The sequence below is a fragment of the Cucurbita pepo genome, chromosome 7 (assembly GCF_057944985.1).
Source record: "Cucurbita pepo subsp. pepo isolate OVF chromosome 7, ASM5794498v1, whole genome shotgun sequence".
NCBI classification, from domain to species: domain Eukaryota; kingdom Viridiplantae; phylum Streptophyta; class Magnoliopsida; order Cucurbitales; family Cucurbitaceae; genus Cucurbita; species Cucurbita pepo.
The window spans coordinates 9,367,605-9,392,686 of NC_141804.1; the positions used below are offsets into that span (position 1 = coordinate 9,367,605).

The 25,082-nt window shown below is 35.5% G+C and overlaps 2 protein-coding genes across 6 annotated transcripts; both read right to left on the bottom strand.

Annotated features, from left to right (window-relative positions):
* Window positions 1-283: 283 nt before the first annotated feature.
* On the bottom strand, window positions 284-12,264 carry LOC111798312 (transcription elongation factor SPT6 homolog). Its single transcript, XM_023681373.2, has 17 exons — window positions 12,117-12,264; window positions 11,938-12,024; window positions 9,766-9,895; window positions 9,264-9,336; window positions 9,042-9,192; window positions 8,794-8,923; window positions 8,424-8,670; window positions 8,147-8,338; window positions 7,934-8,053; window positions 7,460-7,846; window positions 7,279-7,389; window positions 6,416-7,195; window positions 5,232-5,373; window positions 3,964-5,135; window positions 2,192-2,401; window positions 1,381-1,876; window positions 284-1,116 (listed from the first exon to the last, which is right to left on the bottom strand). The coding sequence occupies exons 1-17, from the start codon at window positions 12,145-12,147 to the stop codon at window positions 710-712; spliced, it is 4,866 nt and encodes a 1,621-aa protein (XP_023537141.1). The 5' UTR covers window positions 12,148-12,264; the 3' UTR covers window positions 284-709.
* A 2,102-nt stretch (window positions 12,265-14,366) lies between these two features.
* LOC111798313 (histone-lysine N-methyltransferase SUVR4-like) lies at window positions 14,367-23,646 on the bottom strand. Of its 5 annotated transcripts, none has more exons than XM_023681374.2 (10): window positions 23,400-23,646; window positions 22,330-22,554; window positions 22,003-22,258; window positions 19,513-20,207; window positions 18,562-18,827; window positions 17,725-17,791; window positions 17,515-17,565; window positions 16,377-16,490; window positions 15,319-15,411; window positions 14,367-14,554 (listed from the first exon to the last, which is right to left on the bottom strand). In XM_023681374.2, the coding sequence occupies exons 2-8, from the start codon at window positions 22,510-22,512 to the stop codon at window positions 16,377-16,379; spliced, it is 1,632 nt and encodes a 543-aa protein (XP_023537142.2). In that variant the 5' UTR covers window positions 22,513-22,554; window positions 23,400-23,646; the 3' UTR covers window positions 14,367-14,554; window positions 15,319-15,411. The 5 variants fall into 5 exon arrangements, with proteins under 5 accessions (XP_023537142.2, XP_086981398.1, XP_086981401.1 ...); XM_087125272.1 differs by having other exon boundaries at window positions 15,319-15,404; window positions 22,330-22,559; XM_087125275.1 differs by having other exon boundaries at window positions 22,330-22,559.
* Window positions 23,647-25,082: the final 1,436 nt, after the last annotated feature.

The window sequence follows — 25,082 nt, forward strand, 5'->3', positions numbered from 1 at the left end:
GAGCTTGAATGAAACTATTAAAGGTATTTCTGTTTACTCTAAATTGTAATCCACCCAAAATTTATAGCAATAAAACTTCATTGACACGAATTGAAATATCTTCTAATAATTTCAAAAACATTTCTTCACATCTTCATTGAAATATATTGTATGATTAACGTCTCTTAGTTCATATCAGAAATGTTAACTAAAAATCACTAAAAAAAAAAAGTAACTTTTTTTTTGAGACAAAATATGACAGGAAGGCTAAAAAAGCAGAGCAAACAACCTAAGCAATAAGGTATAGCAGAAAAAGGATGTTCCCATTAAGCAAAGGTAGAATTTTGGGGCTCTTAAGTATTCACATCAATCGGTTTATACCAGAAAGCTTTTAGGACAAAAGAGAAACATTATAAATACAGCCTTCAGAGAGAGCATTTACCTTCTCCTGTATAACCACCACCCTAAACCCACCCTAAACCCACCCTCCCCCCCTCCCCAACCACCTGCACAATCCAGTTAATTTTGTCACCGAGTGTTAATTAAAGGCAGAAGACAATCAGCTGAAGTGTACCGTCTAAAGATCATCGGCTGAATGATGATTTAACTGTGGCAGTAGACAGCCAAAAACTAGACAACAACCGTGAGGGAAACTAGTAAGAACTATTGGCCGCCTCGACTGTCGATTGTCGTTGTCAGCTTGTCGTTGCAGAGAAAAAAAAGCTTAGGATTAAGAACCCCATCCCCCACTGTTACTTGGACCAGAACCACCACCACCACCCCAATTCCCTTTGGAATTCCCACCAGTCCCACCCCAACCACCGCCACCGCCACCACTGCCACTGTCGCTTAATCCATTACCACCACCACCCCCACTCCCACCAGAGCTCCAGCCACCGGGGAAGGCTTCTTTGCCTGGTGAATTTTGAATTTTGGCTCCTGGGAAGTTGCTCAATCCATCATCCCCATCCTTGGAAGATGAATCCCACCTGGAGGAATCGTAACTAGAATCTGGCCTCTCGTTATTCCCTCTATTGTTATTGTATGAGCCTCGACCACGCCCACGTCCACCGTATGGTCTAGGCAGACCACTAGGATGTCCATCACGACTACCGGAATTTCTGTTGTCATTTCGCCCTGCAAGACAATATAAAGACAAATCAAAAGGTTAAAATGAATTAGGAGAAGAAATGGCATAAAATGGTATGAACCTCTAGCAGGACCCAGAACCACAAGGATCCAATAAGGAAAGAGGAAAAACTACATTCAGCCATCTATGGCTAAAGTTTAATCACATTATTCAACCTGGACATTCCAAGAGCAGAGAAGTAATTTGAATGCAGTTTATAGTTCTCATAAAATATTAAATAAGTTTTGAAAGCAACATTCTGTGGACCTCACCTGTTCTAGACCCAGGAGTAGAAGAACGATCCCTGTCATATGACTGGCTTCTCCAGCCACCATCATGCGACGAACCACCCCAAGGGCTACCTGCAGATGCTGCGGAAGAGCCACCAGTTGCAGGGCTCCGCATTGGTACCATAGCAGCAACTGATCTAATCGATGGTGCTGAATCATGCTGGGGATCATCAATGTGCCTTTGAAAATAGGCCACAAGCCTATCAATATCTTCAAACATTCTTTTCCTAAATTTAAATCCCTTCGGATAGAGGCCAATATACTCGTGGTGTGGATTTGTACTTCGGATGTATGTCAAAATGAATGTACCCGGATGTTCGTGAGAAATTCCAAAACCATAGACTATTCTCATTGGATACTCTGACTTCTCAATCTTCATAAGTTCGTCAACTTCTGCTTTTGTGCCCTTCCTGAACTTGCGATAACTTAGCATCGTCTTTAAGTGAGCAACTAAGGGATCAACATAGCGATCCATCACCTGCATTTATGGGGGGCATACAAGAGAGACTCAATAGAGGTGCCATGTCAAATTCAACAAAAAATCAAGACATGCAGACGTTAGTCGCACAATCATATGATAGTTATTAAACAGAAAATTTTAGTAATTCTTCTAGGGGAAAATATCGGCACATAGAACAGGGTACCAAGAAATAACTTCAGAAAAACTATTCTCTAATATTAAATGCAGAAGCCTAGAGATTAACAATTCCCAAAAGGTCGTTAACAATTTCTACAACTTATGACATGAATCACATTGAAGGCCAACATATGACCACCAGAACACAACACTAACCTCGTCCAAATCCTCGAACGTGTCCTCCCCAATTTTCAAGGTCTTCCCTATACGCAACAAGCTAGTTATGTCTTTATGCTCCTTTCCACCTTCAACTATATCTTTGTGAGCATATACTCCATTGTAAATTTTAAGTGTCAAAGTCAAAAAAGAAGGTCCTCGAGAACTTGGTCGCACAATACTTTCACCAGGATCCTTGTCAGATAAGAGCTGCCATAAAGAAAAGAATGTTAGAATAGACTTCACACGAGAATGAAGTGCACGAGAAGTAACATTTATGGGGAAAAACTAATCAACCATTTTCAAACAAATATCCTTGAAGACTCGTTATTCTTCACTAAATGAAATTCAAGAAATAAAATCACTTCCCTCGTGTATTAAATATAAACTAGAAGGTTTACATGGACCCCAAAATCAGTTCCACAAAACACCATTCCTCTAAATCCTCTCTAACTGAACATGCTACAAAACAGTCTTTTCATCTTATGACCTCACCTCAGACAAAATTTTGTGGAGTTTACATCTTAGGTACCAGACTAGTCGTATTTGAACTTGAGACCCCTCTGGAATTCTCTTCCAAATCTCTCTTTAATCATTTGTTTACCTCCATAATTCCACCATTCCCATTTCTTTTCTAAGTTATTAACGTTAAAATTTTGAGAAAATAATTATATCTCTAGAGAGGATTATCTCACGCAAAAATCTTCTAGGGTGCATTTTCTCCAGCGATGCATCTTACACAAGCACAATTCTAAAATTATTGATCATCTGGCTTCATATATATTATCTTGGTGGACTTGGGAGCATTGATAAAGACTTTTCGTTTCTCATTACCTCTCCTTAAAAAATGTTGAAATATGGAGGAAATTTATGGGAGAAATGAAGAGTCTTACAGAAGTTGTGTTTTTCTTTTCATCGCAATTTTCTCATCCAAATCTCTCTTTAATCATTTGTTGACCTCCATAATTCCACCATTCCCCTTTCTTTTCTAAGTTATAGATGTTAAAAATTTGAGGAAAATAATTATATATCTTCACGGATTATCTCACGCAAAATTCTTCTAGGGTGCATTTTCTCCCGTAATGCATCTTATGCAAGCATGATGATTCTAAAAATGTGGACTAGGGAGCATGGACTTTTCAATTCTCATTTGCAATCCTTGCAAAATGTTGAAAATATGGAGGAATTTTATGGGGAAAAGGAAAAGTCTTAAAGAGTAATTTTTTTTTCACTGTCCACTTGAATTTTTGGTTGAAAAGGGATGGCAGGGCGTTTTTCTGTGTAGAGGAATTTTGGTTAGTGGTGGAATTTGGTTCCGCTTACACCTCAGCTAAAAAAACAAAATCATTGGGTAATCTATAATCTACAGAAAGGAGAAATGCCATGAAACTTCTTGAACTTCCAAAAAAAGATACAATTTTATCGAAAATTGAAGGATCATAAATCGAGATTAAATGCAACCAGAATGCAACCAAAACAAAACATCTTGGTAAAAGATAGAAATCAAAACAGCTCAAGTACAAGTCCTTTTAAGAATATTCTTCCCTTTTCTTAGTAACTATCAACTATTGAGGCTCTTACGTGTGATTGTGTAGTATGGGGTAGTCCATCGTCATTTTACCTGATGAAAGGTGTTTATCATGACTTTTAAAGTGACTAAACAATAAAGCATAGCCACTTAAAATGTTTTTATCTTCACTCGTTGACATTCGGGTCCCTAACTTTGTACACCTAAAATTTAAAATAAGACAGTTTCTTAGAGAAAAACAAACCTCCATTGCTTCATCTGCTGTTATATTCTGGAAACGAGGGTGAACAATCATTCTTGGCTTGAAAAGCTTTTTCGCAAGTTCCTTCTCTTTTCGAGACTTGTCTTGCTCACTCTGTAGGCTGCTTCGATCTTCATGATAGTAGGGATCAAGATTTCGAGTAACCTGGTGCCGATTACTTCTCATCTCACTCTCTTTACAAACAAGAAAAACTTGATACCTATTCTTCTGAATTGATTTAATCTTGCAAGTAACAATATCCCCCTCATGCAACCTATCAGACAAGTCAGAAATATCTCTAGAATCATCTGCATAATCTTCTTTCATAAGCATTCCAGTCAATCCAGATTCAAGTCCACAAATTGCTCTTTGACCTTGTACTTTGCGGACAGTAGCTTGCACAATTTTCCCTTCCGCAAGGGTATCTTCTGTTTCACCAGATATCATGTAAAACTCTTCATCTTGACTGGGCTCTTCATATTGCTTACGCCAATCCTGAAAGCCCTGCATCAGTTCTCTTTTTATGTCAAGAAAAGTATCTCGTTTATCTTCCCGATTCTTGCTCTTAGAATATTCATCAACATCAAGAGTCCTCAGTAAATGAGGCCGGTCTCTAACATGCTCTATGGCCATCTCTGCATCCTCATCATCATTAGCATCACCTTTAACATCTTCATCAAAAACATCCTTTGCTAATTCTTGCGCTAAAGCATAAGATTCAGGATGAATTCTCGTATTATCCAATAAATCTATAAATTGGCTGCTGCTTGCAGCCAATCCACTCCGCCTTACACGCAAGAACCCAACTGCATTAACAAATACCTTTTTACCAAGACCATGTGCAGTAACAAAGTCCTTCCGTGTGAAAATTGATCCAGCCCTCACCAAGGATCTCTGCAAAGAAGCTGCCTTCCTAGGTCCAAGTCCAGCTATAAATTGCAATGGGCTGAACAACCATTCATGGCTTATAGCCAAATTAGTGTCCAGGCCAACCTGGTTGGTTACATTAACCATAACCTGTTCAACCATTCCATATTTGTCATCTGGGGTCAGGAAGTTCTCCAAAGGATGTAGTTTCCAAGATAAGATCTCCCTTCCTGGACCACAAAGTGTTGCAACCATAGCGAGAGGATTTTGCAGATAGCGTCCAAGAGCAACAGCACGCTTCACAATGCCTAATAAGAAAAGAAATTTATAAAATCACTTACAATAAAATAGAAGTTCAAAAGTAAAAAAGAAATCAATACATAAAAAAAGAGCCAGTGTACTACCTGATTGCCCTTGTAATTGATCAGCGGAAATCCTAGAATTTTCATACAAACGAGGAAGGGACTCATCGCCATATACAATGCTTAATCCATCCATCTCATGTCCAACGTCTCTAGGATTCTCCTCCACCATCTTAAAAATAATCTGACAAAATAATAAAATAGCAAATGAATGACATGATACATACCATCTGGAACGATAACATGATATGTACCATATGGAATGTTGTACATTTAAACAGAAACTGAGCAAACAAGACCAACAAATGTATGTGACTCAATAATTATGAGCGGAAATGCAGAACCTTAATAAATCCTTGAGAAGGATTACTAGTATTATTCAACCACTACAAAGTCGTCTGAACCTTCTATGGAAAATAAAATTCATTATTAAAAGAGAAACATGAATAAACCAGGAAGAGAAATATCCCCCGACTAGATTGATACAAAAAAAAAAAAAAAAAAAAGTTTGTTTCATCACACCTCTATCTTAAACAAGAAATTCGCCAACCTATAAATGCCAATGGGCTCCAAATTCTTTTTATAATTTCTAAACTTGTGGGATAATTGGTCTCCCGAAGACAGTATCAAGGGCCTTTGAAGACTTAGTTTAATTCAAGTGTCTTTGTTGTTATCGCCTAAACCCATTAGGTTAGTACCAATCATGTTAGAGATTACTGATTCAAATCTTCCCAACAACCCAAATTCCAAGGACTCGATAAATAAATCCATTTCACTAAGAAGTCCTATTGCTCCAACATAAAGGCCTTTCTCAAAAGTAGCACACCAAAATTTGAGAACACTCACCAGAAACTTCTAAATTATCAAACCATAACGTGAAATGGATTCTATTAGCATGAGGTCCTTATATACAATATAATTATGTGATCTTTTATAATTCAACAGATAGCACCATATTTCACTGATATAATGAAAAGGAAAATGGCTCCAAAGAAACTAGATAGCACCATACATATGATATATTTACAACCCCCAAAGAAACTAAAGTCAACAAGAGAGAATTGATGGTAACGAATTGCAGTAGTGAAATAACATTAAAGCAAGTTTAGATGAATTTTGTGCTTCACTCCTCTGCTAAACAAGCACATACCATTCCTAAAAGAGGGAAAAACTATAATCTCATTATATAATATATGCACCAGCACCACTAGTATTGGATCACTAACCTCATAAATATCATCTTTCAATCGGGTACAAGATAAATTAACTGCTCCTAGAACAACAACATGTGGTTGATGGTCTGTCATGAACTTCAAAACTCGCTCTTGATCATTTTTCTTCCGCTGTTGATCATTCACATTTTGAGAACGTATGGTGAGAGATCCAGTGTAAAGAACATCAAGAACCTCACCAGCTGAATCTAACATCACAAAGGTGGTAGCTGGCTTTCCAGGACCCCAACAGCATGCCATTACCCTTGGGGCAGCCTCTTCATCAGAACTAATATCATTTTCTTTGTGTTGATATGGACCAACAGATACTTTATTCCATAAATTCTTTCCATATTCCATAAGTAACCAGTTTTTTGATTTACTAGTCATCAGGGTTCTTGCCTCTTTCTCCATTGAAGGCAGAAGAAAACCAGAAAGTGCATCCTGCAATATCAACTTTCTCTGCTCATTCCACAGCTGAGCAGATTTGCTAACACCATCACTCAGATAATATTCATTAAAATCATTTATCAACTTATTTAAATGTTTTTCGGGTAGCTTGAGAGTAACATTCAGAAGTTTTTCTTCTTCAGCCTTCTGAATAAGAAGCCACTGTGCATCCTCAAATCTACTCAATGGCTTTTCACGGAGCCACTTAACAGCTGAAAATTGATGAAAAGAATCTATTGTAACATTTCCATCTGATGTAGGACTTGTTGATATCACGGCATAGTCCATATAGTAGCTCCTGACATGCTTCCTCACACAAGGTTCACAACTAATCTCAATAGCTGCCTGAAATCACGAGACAGAAAAGACCATGAAAATATGCTATACCGCATTCTATAATTAAATCTAGGGAAACAAAACTATAATACCATATGCCTAGCTCCCTTGAGAACAGCTTGAGGAGTCTCAAACATCGCACAGGTAAAGTTTGATGCCATCTCTTCAGGTGTTTCCTTTGGATCCTCCAACTCATCATTCCTCTATAAAAATGGAACGGGTGTTATCACCGTATTCAAGATTCCAAATAAAATCATATCAAATAATACTGACCATCTTTTCTAAGGAGAGCTGCAACCCGAATTGCTCAGAGCTATAACCAAATTTTCCTGCAACCTCCCATAAGCCAGCCTTACTACAAATACTGTATAGTGATTTCCTCTTAGGCCTTTTGAACTGTCCTTCATCAACACCAACTTCACCAGGGGGAAAATGCAAATTGAACTTTGAGTCAACATCATCTACCTCTCTATCTGATTCAGCTGCCTTGAGAGATTTCATGATCGAATCAAAAAGCTGTTTATTCAATGACAGTCTAGTTTCATCATAAATCCTACATGCCTCCTCGTCATTACGCTTCTTGTAATATGATTTAAGAGCATTTTTCCGCTTTTGAAGAAGCAGCCACTTTTTGTCCAAGTCTTGAATTGCCCAAAGTATCTACAACGAAAAGTAAATATACATTGCATCTCACGTTTTTCAAATCCATATAAGTGGAGCTTTGCTTCCAAGTACAATTTTACTGACCTTATGCCACTTTAACGAGGGTGTTTTTTCATTTCTATCCTGATCATCACCAGACTCATGTTCTGTATCTTTTAATAAGCTTAGGATTTCCTCCTTCCTATACATGGCAATGAATGGTATCTAAAAGAAAGAACAGAACAGAACAGAAAAATATTAGAACAAACAAGTATAGATGAGAATACTAAGGCTAATAAATGATAAGAGACTACTAACATCTAATTTTTGGACATGTACAAGATCCAGAAACCGCAGAATATCACCCTTTGTTACAGATAGGTCTTGTCCACTGGCATTGCCAAATAAAGAGTTCATTCCATTAGCAATATGACCATGTATCCACGAAGCCTCCTCATCCTCCAGCCTCTCGTCCATAGTAGGAGGAGGCCCAGTGCTTTCCTCTGAAATCTAAAATAAAGGCAACAAAATAAATAAATAACCCATGAAGATGCCAATATACAACATGAAATTATATTCTGATATGAAAAGAAACCTGCATTCTTTCGGGCATATCAATCTCCCTTATCTGGTCATCTTTTTCTGTCATATACTTCTCAGAAATTACAATTGGTTCAAATTCATCTTCTAATCTCTTTTCACGCCACTCATGAGTATCCAATTCTCTTTTGCGAAGCTGAAGAAGCTCATCGACATCGCCAAAAATTTCATGTGCCTCCTGCAAAGCAGTTGATGAAACACCAGGCGCTTGTCTGGATTTCTTTTTCTTCAACTTCCTCCGCCTAGATCGTACAGTTAATAAATTAAGGTTAAATATGTACAATAAGATGGTTATTGGCAACAAAATTAATAAAAACACCAGAAGATGTGGTCTGAGATCCCTAAATATATGAAGGAAAAAAAACCTTAAGGGAGCCCCATCTTCATCAACTTCTTCATCCACAATGAAATCAGCCATTTCATCCTCATCTCCTATGTCAGCATCTTCTTCCTCTTCAGGTTGTTCCTCCTCTTCGGCAATATCCTCAAGTGGAGCTTCAAACAATCACCATAATGTTTCAAAACATAACTAAGAGTGATACCTCAATGAGAAATATAGCTAGCGTACTTATGGTAGAAATAAGGCAGAAATAAAAAGAAATCAAAAGCATACCTTCATCATCACCAAACAAACTACGTTTAAGTTTTTCCTCTGCAGTTCGTCCGCCTCTACTACTTTCGACAAAATCCTCATCATCAGAAAACCCAGAAGGCTCGACATTGTCCCTTCGAGCTTTTTTAAGCCTCTTAAACTTTTTGCTCCCCTGAAAAAGATGATAAAAATGCTCAGAAATAAATAATATGAAGCAATATTATAAAAATCCAATACCACTACCTTCGGCCGTTGAATGCTAATATTGTTGTCCTCAAGGAGTTCATAGTCATCTTCATCAAGTACATATTCCTCCCTAAGAAAGTGAAGATCATCTCAGGTCAATACAGAGATTTTATTTAAAATAAGAAATCAGACTTTAATTGAGAAAAATGAAAGGATGTACAAGAGGATCCCAAACCTAAAAAGAACTACGCCTAACTGATAATAACAAAAAGTCATAGAGGCCACTACCCATACAGAAGTGTTAAACCCAATATACAAGGAGACAGATAAGTCACCCAATGACAGAACCATTGACCTCTTGGTCAAGTGCACATCACTTACTACTGCGCTAAATTCAGTTTGACAAATTATAATTCAAATAAAATTAAATCACTGACCTTCGACCTACTGTCTATATTAGTTCAGGTTACAGACCAAACTCATTTGAACAGGTAGAAAAACAATATCCATTTCAAATAAAAATAATATTTATTATACTAAGTCAGAGAGTAAACTTCACTTTTTCTTCCTTTTCTTCTTCTTCTGCCTTTCATCATCACTGTCTTCCCTCTCCTCTACATCTTCTTCATCTTCTTCTTCAATATCATCGACTATGAAACCATCCTTTTCATACTCATCCTGTCCTTCTTCTATAAAATAAAAAAGGACTTATTATCGCTATGGAACTGGCAGCAGCAAAAGAAAATACCGTACATTTAAAATTAATTGTTGCCACAAACAGAGACAGAATGAAAAAGATAAGATGAACAATTGCTATTTGACCACAAATTCATTCCAATGCCTTACATTGGGCGGTTAACTCTTCCTTTTAGATCAAAACCATTTTATTAAATAAGCATTCTACAAGCATAGATAGGAAGATGAATATCCTTTCCCACTCAAAGCCAGGAAAAGATTACTTGTAGGCTCCCTAATTAGCTTGAATTAACCAAGAAATAACTACAAAACCCCTATAACAGGAATCTCAATTTCAAAGCATAATACACATGAACACCCCATTATAAAAATTATGATAATATGCATTGTCAAAAATCCTACAATTCTTTACAAGCTAAAGATCTAGCACGTTTCCATAATCGCATTTAACCAACAAATTTTAGCTTTTCCATTAAAGAGCGCTCCATAAATATGAGCAGTTACATCAAAAGCCTCATGTCTAATATGTGTGCTCACCAATTAAAATCAAATAGCTTAAGAATATTCCATTGGAAGTTAATGAAGGGGAAGTTACTGCAGAAAGGGTAACACTCTTATAATCTAAGTCCCCCTCCCCCAATTCAAAAAATGCATCTCTCGCAAGATCTCGAAACATACTTCTAATCTAATTGACTAAATGGGAATCCTCTCCCCGATTCAACCCCTTCCCATAAAACATTATCATGATCCTTCTCAATTGCCATTTTAATAGTTTAGGGAAATCTCGAGTTCTAATCAACATGAATAGAATAAAAGTAAAGTTTCCCCCTTTCAAGAAGCAAGTCTTCCTCCCAGACAAAAGTACTGTCTAAATCTTTTCAATGACCAAGCTTCAACATGAAGACACTCGAGAATTATGACCTAACCTAAGGGCATACCTATATGCATAAAATGCAAAGGTGCAACACCATGTATGGATAAGGCAAAGAATAAAACATTCATCCATATTCACCTTAAGACCTATACTCAACTGAGAAGATTGAGAAAAGATTAAGAAGAAAAGATTCCTCTTCCCCCAAACAAAACTCAAAATAAAGTATCTCACTTGTATGCATTACAATACACCAGTTATCAATTGCACTTCAGTTACAAATGTTCCTAGTTCCATCAAGAACCCAGAAAAAAAAAAGGTACTCTTTTTTCTATATGAAGCAAAGATATTTCTTCCAATGAACTACTGAAAGTCTTTTGAGAAAACTACCAAATGGCCTGTATAAGACTAAGACTCCAGACTGTTCCCGAGGACGTGTAAACATGTTTTCAGTAATATAGGGCCATATATTGCAAAAGCATTGAGCAGAGTGCCATTTACAACTCAGTAATCACAAAGTTTGATCTGATGCTATAAATACAAAGCAATCAGCCATCACAGCATAAATAGAAGACCCATCAGAAGGTAGCTAGAAATTTTGTGATTCATCGTGGTCATTAAAACAGTTCCTGCTACGTCTCATTACTTCTATTGTTCCTAAATCACATCTAAAGACATAAAGTCGTCATGAAGTTTCCATTCGCCCCTTAAATCATCCATGGCTAGAAGGGATACCCCGAAGGCATGAAAAGAGTTACTTGTCCTGATTTCTTCAAGCCGAGTCAACCTACTGATAGATAATGCAAGACCTAAACATTAGACAATCACTGACTCACGAAACTCATAGGATACGCCACATACCCTAACGAGTTACAAATATGCCACACCCTCAGTTTCACCCTTAGTCCTCACCCCAGCTCAACAATTCTGGCCATAAATTGAAAAATTGTCACTGTTTCTCATCCTCTATAACCGAATTGGAGAACAATAGAGCGGGTGGGAGGAGTAATATATTACTAACAAAATATTAACGAAATAAAAAACCGACACACTGACCACCAATCGACCCACAGATACCCAAGAACATCCAAGACACTAAAGAAAATCTGAGAAAAAAAATACAACCAACAATTTCAGATAAAAATAAAGAAAAAGGACACAAACCATCTTCTTCATCTTCCTCGTCCTCCATATTACGACCGTCGACATCATCACCGTCAAGCGGCTCTCGGTCGTCCAATTCGACCTCATCTACAGAAACACCGGAGTGAGAAAAGAGGGAAGAATGCAAAGAGAACCAGAAAATCCAAGCGGAAAGTGAAAGAACAAAGACAAGAACAAACCTTCTTCATCGGAGATCACCGCCTTGCCCATTGACGGAGATGGAAGAGTAATGAATGAAGAAGTAGAACTGATGAACGAATTGGGGAGGGAGGAAATTGGAAGCAGAGAGCACCTGCAATGGAGCCCTAACTACAGAGCAGTTAAATGAACCCCAAAAAATGTTATTTATTTATTTATTTATTTATTTATTTACTTTTTTTATTATAATTATTATAATAATTATTATCTTTATTTTTATTTTTAATTTTCACGAGTTATAAACTATTTATTAAATTTTTATTTAAATTATAAAAATTTATTAAATGCAGGGATTAATGTAAATTAGAGAAAAATATTGAGATTAAATCAATAATTTAAATTTCTACTGGTTGTTTTTAATTATTGGTCTTCCTAATTTTTTATATTATCTATTTTTATCTGTTTATTAAGATAATAATTATTGTCAGAGATAACTATTATCTGACTCTCAAAATTTGATCTGACAGATTTGTTTTATAACATGATCTTTAGATCTAAATTATCCAATAATCTAAACAAACGATATAAAATTAAGGGAAAGTTTGTAATGGCTTACCTTAATGATCAAAATTAAGAGTAAAAAAACTCGTTTCTAGACTCGTGATTCGAATCACCCTACCAGAGAATTGATCAATACCACTTTGATGACTTTAGCATGTAAGTTTTAAACACAAAAATTTGCAAAATGACTTTAGCATGTAAGTTCTAAACACAAGAATTTGCAAAATGAAAAACTTATTATATATATATATATATATAATTATAAGTGATTGAAGCTTGTGTAATTTATTGGCTTTCGTATGTGTAATTGGACCGTGATAGTTCACCCCATTCTCCCCTTTTGAGAAGGATTGGCTCTCAAATCCCATTCATCATTCACATCAAAAAGGTCTCAAATCAACAACGTTAAAGAATGCACTAACAACGTATATAAGAACTACTCATCTACTTCCCTTATAGAAGGAGTGAGTTTCATCTCGTAAATTTGTGTTTTCCGCTCTCTATTTGGTCAAGTCTCCATAACGATAGATATATTAATCTGGCTACAAAAGTCATTCATGTATTTAAATACGTATTGCTTTTTATTCCTACATTATAAATTACAACAACCAGCTTAGACAACTACATTAGATCAGATAAGTAATAGAGAAACTCCACGACAACCACATAACGGGCAACGATGAGGGGTGAAGGGCAATCTCAAGTCGACTAAATGATGATGCAAACGTGGAAATGAAGGAGAGTAGAACTGAGAGGGAGTTCTCACATACGAAAAATGCTTTGAATGAGTAAAAATTTAAGAGAATCATAGATATATGAGGATTACATTTAGACCCATGGAGATTATTTGTTTGACTAATTTTAAGATTTATCGAAAGTCCAAATATTAGATTCCAAACACTTCTAAGAACTAAAATGAATGAAATAAATTTCAATTTTCCCGACCCAAATGACTTGCTAATTAAATTGTTCAATAATCAAACTAATAATTGATGTACGATAAGGAAGATAATTATTTTTTTAAGTACACATTTAATAGCCTACAAAATTTATGAACATAGCTCAACTAATTATGATATATATCACTCTAAGGTAGAAAAAAAAAAAAAAACAATAGAGAAAACTCACTTCCAAAATTAATTTTTAGCGCTAAGTTTTAATATATCTATATCACGCATTTAAATTTAAAAATGATAAAATTCAGTTTTATATCAAATACTTAAATGTCAATTAATATTTTGGAATATCACATAAAATTAATGAAATTTAAAAATATAAACAGAAGTATTATTAATATGACTATAAATATTAGAAAAGTTACGATGGATTATTGAAATTAGAACTTAGTTTCTAATCAAGACATTTTTAATCCAATTTGTAAATTTATAACTAATTCTAGAGGAACTCGATTAACCCGCCTAAACGAATTTTCGGCTCGGTTTAGGATCCGGTTCTTTATCTTTCCCCTTGATTTTGATTATTTCGTACATTCCTAATTCCCATCTCAAGTCCTCAGAAATGAGATTTAACTTTCAAAGGGTTGAATCGATCAAATCGACGGTCTAGTTGGTTCGGTCGGCACAATTTCTCAACGTTACGAGAAATTCGACGCAGAATACTTCGAACCGAACCACTTACACCCTCCACTACTATTAGTTACAAAGTTTACTCCCTAAACTGCTATATCTACGAATACTTCGAATCTCTAATTTTTTTATCGAGAATATATCTTTAACTAGCTCAATAGATGAAATTACAAGAAAACGCATTAAAGTGTTTTAAAAGTAGGACGTGAAAGTAAAGAAAAACTGTACAGAGTTGTAGTTGAGAAATAAAATATTGATATACCCATGCTCCTAGAACAGACCTATACAGTAGTTTCTCATTCTTGCTATAGTTGTTGCAGGCCATCCATCACCTAAAACATGTGTAAACAACGAGAACATAATTAGGTGTGTATGATATTGTCCTGAGCATAGCTTTGGGCTTCCCCTAAATTTAATCGTATGATATTGTCCTGAGCATAGCTTTGGGCTTCCCCTAAATTTAGTCGTGCCAATATATTGGTAAATTCTCAAATGTCGAACAAAGGACTCCAAAATAAAAGGAGTCAAGCCTCATCGCAGGCAGTAAAAAATTACTAAGACTCCAAAGAAGTTGAGCATCAATTAAGGGGAGGCGTACTTTGTTCGAGGGGAGGTGTTGGATGATGAAAGTCCCACATCGGCTAATTTAGGGAATGATCATGGTACTCACTTGTAACCATTTTTACCTCTCCATTGGTATGAGGCCTTTTGAGGAAGCCCAAAGCAAAGCCATGAGAGCTTATGTTCAAAGTGGACAATATCATACCATTGTGTAGATCCGTGATTCCTAGTAGTATGACTCCTAAAATTTAAGGGTATAAAATAATTTTTGCTCTAAAATTTTCCAACAATATCAACTATATAATAAATAATAAATATTTTGTTCTTCTGAAAATGGTAATCAAGCCATAAAAAGAAATTACTAGTTAGAAAATTAGTTATGAAAAAGAAAACTTTAAGACAATAGTGCGAGGGAAAAAAGACGAAAAAGAAAAACTGGGAAGCATAACAAGAGATAGAGAAGACATCTCAAAGAAGTAAGAGATATGTATAGGAAAACGTGCAGAAACCAAAAAGTGGATGGATGAACACTAACCTGGGAAAATTTCTGATGAACCAAAAAAGTCATCCAAGATGAAGGATTGATCGCCTTTTTATTCCTCGTTTATTGCTCCACTCAACCTGCAACCTGTTCCCATCAGACTAGTGACAAATAAGTATTGACTGATGTACATCTTTTTCACAAACATCCTATGCATGGGTTAAATAAATTCTCTATATATGACTTAAACAAATTGATGTAATAGATTTTGAGATTCTTTTTTAATCACTCTCTTGTTACTTATTTTAATTATTCTAGGATGGAAATCGTTACTGTGAGATCCCACCTCGGTTGGGAAGGAGAACAAAGTATTCTTTATAAGGGTGTGGAAATCTCTCCCTAGCAGATGCGTTTTAAAAACTTTGAGGGGAAACTCGAAACGGAAAACCCAAAGAGGACAATATATGTTACGGGTGGGCTTGGGCAGTTACAAATGGTATCAGAGTCGGACACCGGGCAATGTGCCAGCGAGGAGGCTGAGGCCTAGAGGGGGGGACACAAGACAGTGTGCCAGTAAGGACGCTAGGCCCCGAAGGGGGTGGATTGGGGGGTCCCACATCGATTGGAGAAGGGAATGAGTGCCAGTGAGGACACTGGGCCCCAAAGGAGGGTGGATTGTGAGATCCCACATCGGTTGGGGAGGAGAACAAAACATCTCCCTAACAGACGCGTTTTAAAAACCTTTTTCGTATTTCAACATGAAAATTACAAAAGTGAGAAAGCACTCACCAAGATTGTCTACCTCAAGACTTTTAAGGAAATGTCAAACTAAGTTCGAATTTCAACATGAAAATTACAGAAGTGAGAAAGCAACTGCCCTTCATAAAATATACCCAAGTTATATGAGAGTAATCATTAGTAAGGGTAATAAAAGATTCAAATCTAGTTTTGGACACAAATACTAGAATGGCTCACTTATCAATCCTACCACTTGGACTATGATGATGGAATTTGACAAATGGACATAAACCAATTTAATGAAAACGAGTTCTAAAACTGAGGACAAAGCTTTCTTAGGATGGAAAGAAATGAATGAATAGAACGCAATGTACCTATAAAAGTGCTTCCTTGTGTTTCTTCTTCGAATCTCGACAAAACCCACTTCCACAACAGCATTCAAATGCCTTCACAGGATGATCTTCATCGTCAAAGTCAATTGCATAGTCCTGTATATTCTCACAAACGTAAAAATTCAAGATCATGTATAATCAGTGGCGCATATGGTAGAATAAAGTACAACTTAAAATATTAGTAAACATGTATCCAGCACTGTGAACGTGTGGCAAACAATTATTAGACACAACTTAAAATATTAATACTTTTTAATTACTTCTGTAAAATGAACTGAAATAGAAATATTAATAATAATTTTTCAGTGTTAAATATATTAAACATATATTTTAGCATATTAAATTTAAATTTCCTTCTCCTATAAAAGTAACATCTTTTCAGAAAAAGTTTAATTTTTACCTCTAATGTTACCTGTGCAAGTTAATTTTAATCTTAAACTATCAATTTCACCAAATGTAAGTCCTAAGCATAACCGTATGGTTGTTAATACCTCCTCAAAACTAAATTTGAAGGTTTCCCATAAATTAACCAATAAATCATTTAAAATTCAATTCACACCATCCCAAGATCATATCAAAGAAATGCTCAAACCCAATCACAAAAATACCAAAGAGCCACAAAATCAAGAAAAAAGAGTTAAAACCTAACAATAAAGTGCCCAAATCCAACTATTTAAAACTTAAAAGCATTCAACACAATAGAGGAATCAATATTTACAAAAATAGCACATCCATACTAGCTCCTAACTAGTCACAATTTCAAGAAAAGGAAATGGACCAAATTTTCAAAAAAGGAAATGGACTTGATTAATTGAGGAATTAATAGAACTACTTATTTTAAGTTAGACATGGATAGTATTAAGCAATTCAAGTTCTAATATATCCCTAGAGTTTTAATGTTGTGTCTAATCAGTCTTTACATTTTGACGAGTGTCTAATAAGTTCAGGACAAATATCACAATATTAAAAGTTTATTAACCTATTGACAATATTGAAATTTAAGGGACCTAATAGATTAAAAAAAAAACGAAAAATAAGGAAAAGTTCAAAAATCAAAATTTTAATTAAACATAAAAATAGATCAGAATAGAGTTTAGTTTTGTTAGTCAAGCATACCTACCCATGTAAGCTCTTCCAAAGCTTTCACTTCCCTGCTGGTAAAAAAAGCAAGCTGCACATACAGGATGCGAAATGAAATTAGACGGATTTCTTTAGCTAAATATAAGATGCTTCCATTTTCCAGTAGAAAGGGCAGAGTAATATTCTTCTGTTTTCCCAAAGACAGCGACATCTGTGTTGTGAACATTTATAAGTTTGTTAAGATTCATACATGATAATAGTGGTGATCGGGGGTTTCGACTTCAACAGGAATGTCGATCAGATTTGCATCAGAGCATCTAAAGAAGAAAAACAAAATACATTCAAGTTAGGGAAGTGGGTTACATGAATTATAAACTAATGTATGTATATATATTTTCATATACGGAAAATAATGACCTGAAAACAAGTTTAATGGAAAAGAAATAATCTCAGTAAAAACAACATTCTTTAATCTCTGGAGTTGCCTAATAATTTATTCCTTTCTGTATTTTACATGAAGTTCAATCGATACTTAGATCAATCACAGATCAACCAACAGATTATCTTGTTTAAGGAAAGGAAGATCGTTGGAATTTGTAATCTTTAAAAGTATACATATTAGTCGTTAATATTTAGTCTTTAGTGTATTTATTTTCTGCTTACGTTGTAGTGAGTCTTTCTTCTATATAAGCATAATATAATAGAATATCAGTATTCTCTCCAATTCAATAAAGATACCAATGAAATACGGAATTTTACCTAGTAGATTCAAATTTTACTTCTTTTTTCTTTTTCTTTTCACGTCTTAGGATTCCTATATTCCTACTTCTATAGTTGCATTAAATAAAAATTCTTGTATCTCAGACATACATGTAACATATCAGCAGCAACAACACACAAAAAAAAAAAAAAAAAAAAAAAAAAAAAAGAAGTTATAACTTTAAAGATGCAGTAAAGGGATGAGAGTATTTGAAAAATCCATAACATTATGTGCTAATTATGCAATGCTTACATATCTCGTGCAGTAAACTTCCATTAAAGGAAATTTAAGCAAAATAAAATAATGTGTATGCAATGCTTACAATACCTGTGGTTGATAAATCTTGCAACATTTCCATAATAAGTTGCATCCAAACAGAGTAACTCGTCATCCTCTAAAACTCCCTCTGAGCCCCAGTCCGCATCAAGAGTTACTGGATATGTATGCCTCTCATTGCCAGTTCTCTGCATATTTCGATCATACAACTCCGTATTCGTCAGTACTTCACCAACGTACTCACAGACAAAAGACCCTTTTGGTAAGTTATTTAGAGTTCTGAGACCCCATCCTTTTCCTTCGCGAGTGAAGAAAACCTGAAACATGGAGGTCAAAGCATGTATCTTAGCTAAAATCAAGTCACAAGAGATCTGGTTTAAGGTTACCAAGTCAAACAAGTATCCATTTCCTTTATATTATCATATGCATCATGAAGGTTCTCGAGCCAGTTTAAAAGAAGCGCCAAGGAATACATCAAGAAAAATGCAAAGGCCAGAACTTGAAAAAGGTAATTAAACAACGCAAGAAATAATTAGTTGAACAGCTTCCACGTTCATTTCTCTGTCTTGCTATTCAAATAAATAGATCAAAACCTATCTATTGAAGTTAGAAGCACCGGACTTTTTTAATTATACTGATAAGATCTTATGAGAATTTTCTGAATTAGTATGGACCACCCGAGAAGACCAAATACTCCATGTTAACCAATAGTGAAGTAGTATTGTGAAGGACGAGTAAAAAGTACTCCACATAAACCCTCTTAAGTTAAGGCTCGAGTTCCTTAAAAAGAGTTGTCTACACTCCTAGGAATTCCCTACCAACCCAATGACATTGGTTTCAGGTACAGGTATTCTTTTGAGATCTTTATGGTAGTACATTATTGAATGAGGTCAATAATGAACAGGTTAAATTAATAATATCCAACAACTTCGTGAATTATACAAATTGGAGGAAAACAGTTTCAGAACAAGAACATCATAGGAAGATATAAATAAATCTGACCTGCAATGTGCATGAAATACCTCGTTGTACGACTCGATTTCCACATTGCATGTCACATCCACATTTGCTCCAGCATTCTTTGATAAACTTCCTGAGCAAATGACCCTTGCACCGCTCAGGCTTCCAGTCATTCTTTAACCTCTCGATTGGGCAATCTTCACAATAAAAAAGATGTTCCTTCTTAGGCTCGCATCCCATAGACATACATTGATTCAGAAATTCTTCTTTCAGTAGACCTTCTTGTGTATAAGCAAAATCCCCACCAGTTTCTCGAGCACAAGCACATGGATAAGATGATGAAAGACAATCACCTGAGCAACTTGAACAGCATTCGTCCTCTGAAATCCGAGCCATTGAAATGCTGACATTGGCATTTTGAAAAATTATGTTGTTTGGTATGTAATTGAACTTAGGGATAGACTCATTTCCTAATTCATTAACCCAAGATATTTTAACTTTCTCTGCACCCTTTGTCAAGTCATACATATTATACAAAGAATGACTTTTATTTCTTTTATTATGTTGATCACGAGTAATTGGCCTCACGTGCTCAGAAGAAGTTGAACACTTGCTAATATAACTGCTGCATTGATCTTGAAAAGGTGCAGTACTCAGTGGCTTCGCACACTGAGAAGAACTTGAGCAAATCTGGTATGAATTGCATTCCATGGTACCATTTGTAAATGCATTCTTATCTGATTCAGCAAAAATGAAGGGTACCACCAGAGAAGTTAATAACAGATTTAAAAGAAAATTAACTGCACTTCATCTATTAAAATGATCGATTACGAGAAACGATCTGTTACAGATGACACAATATTTTCACAGAAAATCATGGTTTTCCAGCTGTTTTAGATGATGCGAAGGATAAGTCAGTTTTGCAAAATTTTACTTCTCCAAGGGTAAGGAAGAAGTGTCAAATGACCTAATTGGCTTAAATTAGATATCCCTGTTCTAATTCCTATCTACCAAATGAGATGACAAAGACTCAGCAGCACCCGTTTCTGGCTGGGCTGCTTATGAAACTTTTTTTTTGAAACAATATGTTTATAACAAAAGAAATGAACACGAATTGGAGATCATATATACCCCCAATCTCAAAGCCAAAGTAGATTGTCAAAAAAGTTATTCTTTTGGCATTAATAGAAAAAAAATGGTTAATCACAACAGGTTTTAGGCCAAATTCCATCTACAACATAGGCAACATGTTTAATCCATAGCATTCAGATCAATGATTATCTCAGGTTTTGACTTCAAAATCTTCATGGTTCCACTCCAACCAATTTTCCAAGCAAGTAGCCATGATAACTTCCCACCAACTTCACTAATTATAACAATTAATTGAAGGGAAATTATAAAGCAATTAATTAAAGGAAAATTATAATGAATGGTAAGATAATACGTCATATTTGTAAATTTGTTACATGAAAAAAATCATTTGCAAATATGGAGAATTTTCCCTCATATTCATTGTTGTACTATTTTTGTATCATTGATATGTCTTGTGAGATCCACTTCGATTAAAGAGGGGAACGAAGCATTCTTTATAAGGGTGTGGAAACCTCTCCCTAGCAGACGCATTTTAAAAACCTTGAGGGAAAGCCCAAAAAAGACAATATCTGCTAGGTGTGGCTTGAGTTGTTACAGATAGTATTAGAGCCAGACACCGAGCGGTGTGCCAACGAGGACGCTGGGCCTCGAAGGGGGTGAATTGTAAGATCCCACATCGATTGGAGAGAGGAACGAGTCAGCGAGGATGCTAGGCCTGAAAGGGGGTGGATTGTGAGATCCCACATTGATTGGAGAAGAGAACGAGTGCCAGCAAGAACGCTAGGCTCTGAAGGGGGATGAATTGTGAGATCGCACATCGGTTGGAGAGGGGAACAAAACATTCTTTACAAGGGTGTGGAAACTTCTCCCTAACAGACACATTCTAAAAATCTTGAGGGGAAGCCCGAAAGGAAAAGTCCAAAAAGGACAATATCTGCTAGCGGTGAGCTTGGGTTGTTACTATAAAGTATAGTAAAATATCATTTATGTGTAAAGCACATCACTAACATAGCCAATATTTAGTATATCACTCATATACCATTTTTGTAGATAAAGTACATCATTGATATACTATTTTTGTATTATTGATAAAATATATCACTAATATGTCAAAGTAGGTCACTGAATCTATGCAAATTACTGACGTGTGGGTTTTTTAGTTTTATATTTGTGCCATTTTTGTAAAATGGTTTGTCATGCGGCAAATCTACTATTATTGCAAAAGCCACTTTACACAAAGCCAAACCTTAAAACAGGAAGCCTATCAATAAGTTGTGTTAAGCTGACGTATGATTCATCTAAGAGCTCAACCAAGGGTTCATTTTAAACGGAAAACTTGGTATTAACTGTACTGTAATTACGAAAGTAATCAGATAACAAAATGACGTTCCTTAAACAAATATATTGCCATTTTTAATATTCAAAATTATAAATAAATACCTGGATGAATTGCTGAAATGGGTTTCACTGATGACAAATTTTCACTGGGCCTAATGACTATACCATGTTGAGTCGACTTCGTAGTTTCCTGTCCAGCATTTACTTCAGAAGTTTTATCCTCCCTCACAACTGATCTATGGCTTGAGCTACCAATGGTGGACAAAGCCTGATTCTGTTGTTCTCCTTCACGTGGTCTTTTTAGAGACATTGGAGACTTTTGGTCATGCATAAGACCGCCTCTCTTTCCTTCTAATTCCTATTCACAACACAATAAAAGATCAGTCTCTGACATAGTTTTCTTAAAAGGAGAAAAGTCTAAATAGAAACCTCATTTTCCTTGTGCTCAAAATATGCATCTACTAAGGTGCGATAGTTGTCTTCTTCAATGAGCTTCCAGTTTCCATCATACGTCTTTAGCAGATCCCTCAAAATTGGTTTTACTTGGTCATCGGGAATTCCTATTGATCTTGTTGCACTCAATGCCTTGACAGTTTTCTCTTTCGAAGACATTGGAACACCCAAATATTGATGGAATTGGAGGAAACCTGTTTCCTATACTAGAGTAAATTATAGACAAAAAATGAGAACGTTGGGCTACATATTACTAAGTTCATACACAAAATCTAAGCAATCTCGAAATTCATTGGAACAAATTTCAAAATCTCTAAAATAGATATGAACAGGATGAAAGAAATCGGAAAAAATGACAAACATGCAGCAAGAATACATTCAAAAAATTAGAAAAAATGTCTAATTTCATGAAATGGGTAAAATATACAGAGGAAACCCTTGCATGTGGATTTTGAAGAAAATAGCTCGTATAACAAGAACACTGTAGAAATGGTTGCAAGCAGAGTATCAAACAAAGATGAACTGAACTATACACTTGGTAAACGTAAACAAAACTCAATGGATCTCCCACCACAATTAAAATTTGTAAACTCATCTCGACAATAGCAGAATTCAAAACACAAGACTCTTCTACTTCATCATCATCATCATAGCCACTAGAAAACGCAGCAAATCGATCCTTCATAGACATAGAAACGAAAAGAAGAAACACAACAATGCATTTGTTCATATTTCTCCCTCTAGATTCCGCAAAAATCGATTTTAAACAGCCAATGAAAAAGAAAACATTCAAGAAAAAGCAAAAACTTCAACGGCCAGACTGCGGTTCACCATTACCAATACAAGAACAAACAGAAAGAAAACGAACAACACCAACACAGTAGGTAGCAGCGGTCTTTCCAAAACTTTCAAACGTACAAAACAAACACTCTCAGCATCCAAACAAGACGAAAAGACTCAAAACACAAAGCAAAGAGCATAAAGAAAATGAAAAACAGAGAAAACAAGAGCACATGCAAAAGAAAAACTCCAAAAACGAGCGTTACCACTCCTTTCAAAGCTTCATCAATCACAGAGTTCAAAAAAGCTCTCCAAAAACCGCAATGGCGTAGTACGCAAGTTTTCAGTAGCGAATGAAGTCGAAAATCCAGGAGTGAAGAAACGAAGCCACCATTGATTGAGAACTTCAAGGAGAGAAGAATCTGGTATGGTTTTGAGGGATTGAGTGTTCGGGTAGTGGGAAGATGAGGAAGAATGACGAACGGGTTACAGGTACTCTGCGAGCCAAGTCTGGACTGATTTTCCAGAGAGAATCATGTGTGGGGTCGAGTTCGTTACTCCATTCCTCTGCTACGCGCTACACACAAAATCCATGCACCTTATACGTGTCACAATCTTATTGGTTTGTACGATTTTACCAATTTTTTTAATTATCAAATTCGACCTAAAATACTATTATTAAATAATAATTAACATAATAATAATAATCCACAATAAAAATATTATTTTAATCGATAATAGTGTTATTTATTTTAATAATTGATTTATTGTTAAAAACAATAAATAATTACATCAAATAAAATATATTAAATAATTTTTTTTATTGAAAGAACATATATTAAGTATTATCTAGCATAAATATTCCACTCTTAACAAAATAATTAATAAATTAAATGGGAATTTTTAATTTTATATATGTTTTTATTTTATAATAACGAAAAAATATTAGGAAAATGGTAAAATAAAATTAGAAACACGTGAGTCGAGATAAACTAGAGGATGTAAAGTAATCAATGAAAAGATTGTGGTACGAGATTGACGAGATTTTAGGAGAGGAATGTGATTCCTCTTCGATGGAGCCGGAATCTCAAATTAGTAGTGGGTCCTATAGGTTAATTTAATCTATGAATTTTAGTAAACACGTTGATCGAAATAAACGAAATAAAATTTTTATTTTTATTCATTCTATTAGAGTCGTTTGTTTGTTTGTTTTTAAGATGTCTAAGAATAAAATATCTGTAAATGTGATGACGGTTTGATGTTGCATGGTTTTATCTTATAGGGGCCTATTTTCTCGGACGTTACTCAGCTTGACCTACTTGACTCAGCGGTTAGAGTATCGCTTTCATGTGGTGAGAGTCATTGGTTCAAATCTAATGTAGTAGGTAAAAATGGTCCCGGAGCTTTATCATTCAAACAAGACGTATATGGATTCTTGGACTGGCCTCAATACCACTCTCACGAACCCATCAATGCGTAAGGATTCTTAATATATTTTAAGGTTTTGCCCATGAACCTGAACCAAACCCTACTCGAAATGCTAATCCAACCCAATCCAACCCAACCCAACCCTTGGGTTGGTCCGAGTTGTTGGGTTGAATGTACACCCCTATTGAACTGTAAAGGCTATTTATTAGTAGGATAGGTGAATGAAAGAGTTCGGGAGGGAGAATGAATCTATCTTGAGTTTCGGCTTTGTTTACAGTTCGTTCAAGAAGGATTGAAGGAGACAAGTCTATTTACCCCTTGTGTTTGAGTTCAAGAACAGATTCGAGACCGTAAAGTAACAGAAGATGCTTTAACAACCTATTTACCTCGTGAAAGAAGGTTTAGGTTCAGACAGGAGAAAGAAGGGTAAAACCGGCCGAAACTCCAACTTTGCCAGCATGACAACAAGCACAAACGGGCAGCAAGGAGTCAACCGAATGACCAAAGCATCGGTTGCTTCA

Bases quoted from the DNA above. Each gene is read 5' to 3' on its own strand.
- LOC111798313 (XM_023681374.2), bottom strand. From the start codon at position 22,512: ATGTCTTCGAAAGAGAAAACTGTCAAGGCATTGAGTGCAACAAGATCA. The intron at 22,259-22,329 runs GTTTCTATTTAG...TGTTGTGAATAG, and splicing joins TTGAGCACAAGGAAAATGAG to GAATTAGAAGGAAAGAGAGG. The intron at 17,566-17,724 runs GTATGAATCTTA...CTGTATGTGCAG, and splicing joins CCGATCACCACTATTATCAT to CTTGCTTTTTTTACCAGCAG.
- LOC111798312 (XM_023681373.2), bottom strand. From the start codon at position 12,147: ATGGGCAAGGCGGTGATCTCCGATGAAGAAG. The intron at 5,374-6,415 runs GTTAGTGATCCA...TTATTTTGTCAG, and splicing joins TGAAAGATGATATTTATGAG to ATTATTTTTAAGATGGTGGA. The intron at 2,402-3,963 runs GTTTGTTTTTCT...TCTTTATGGCAG, and splicing joins CAGCAGATGAAGCAATGGAG to CTCTTATCTGACAAGGATCC.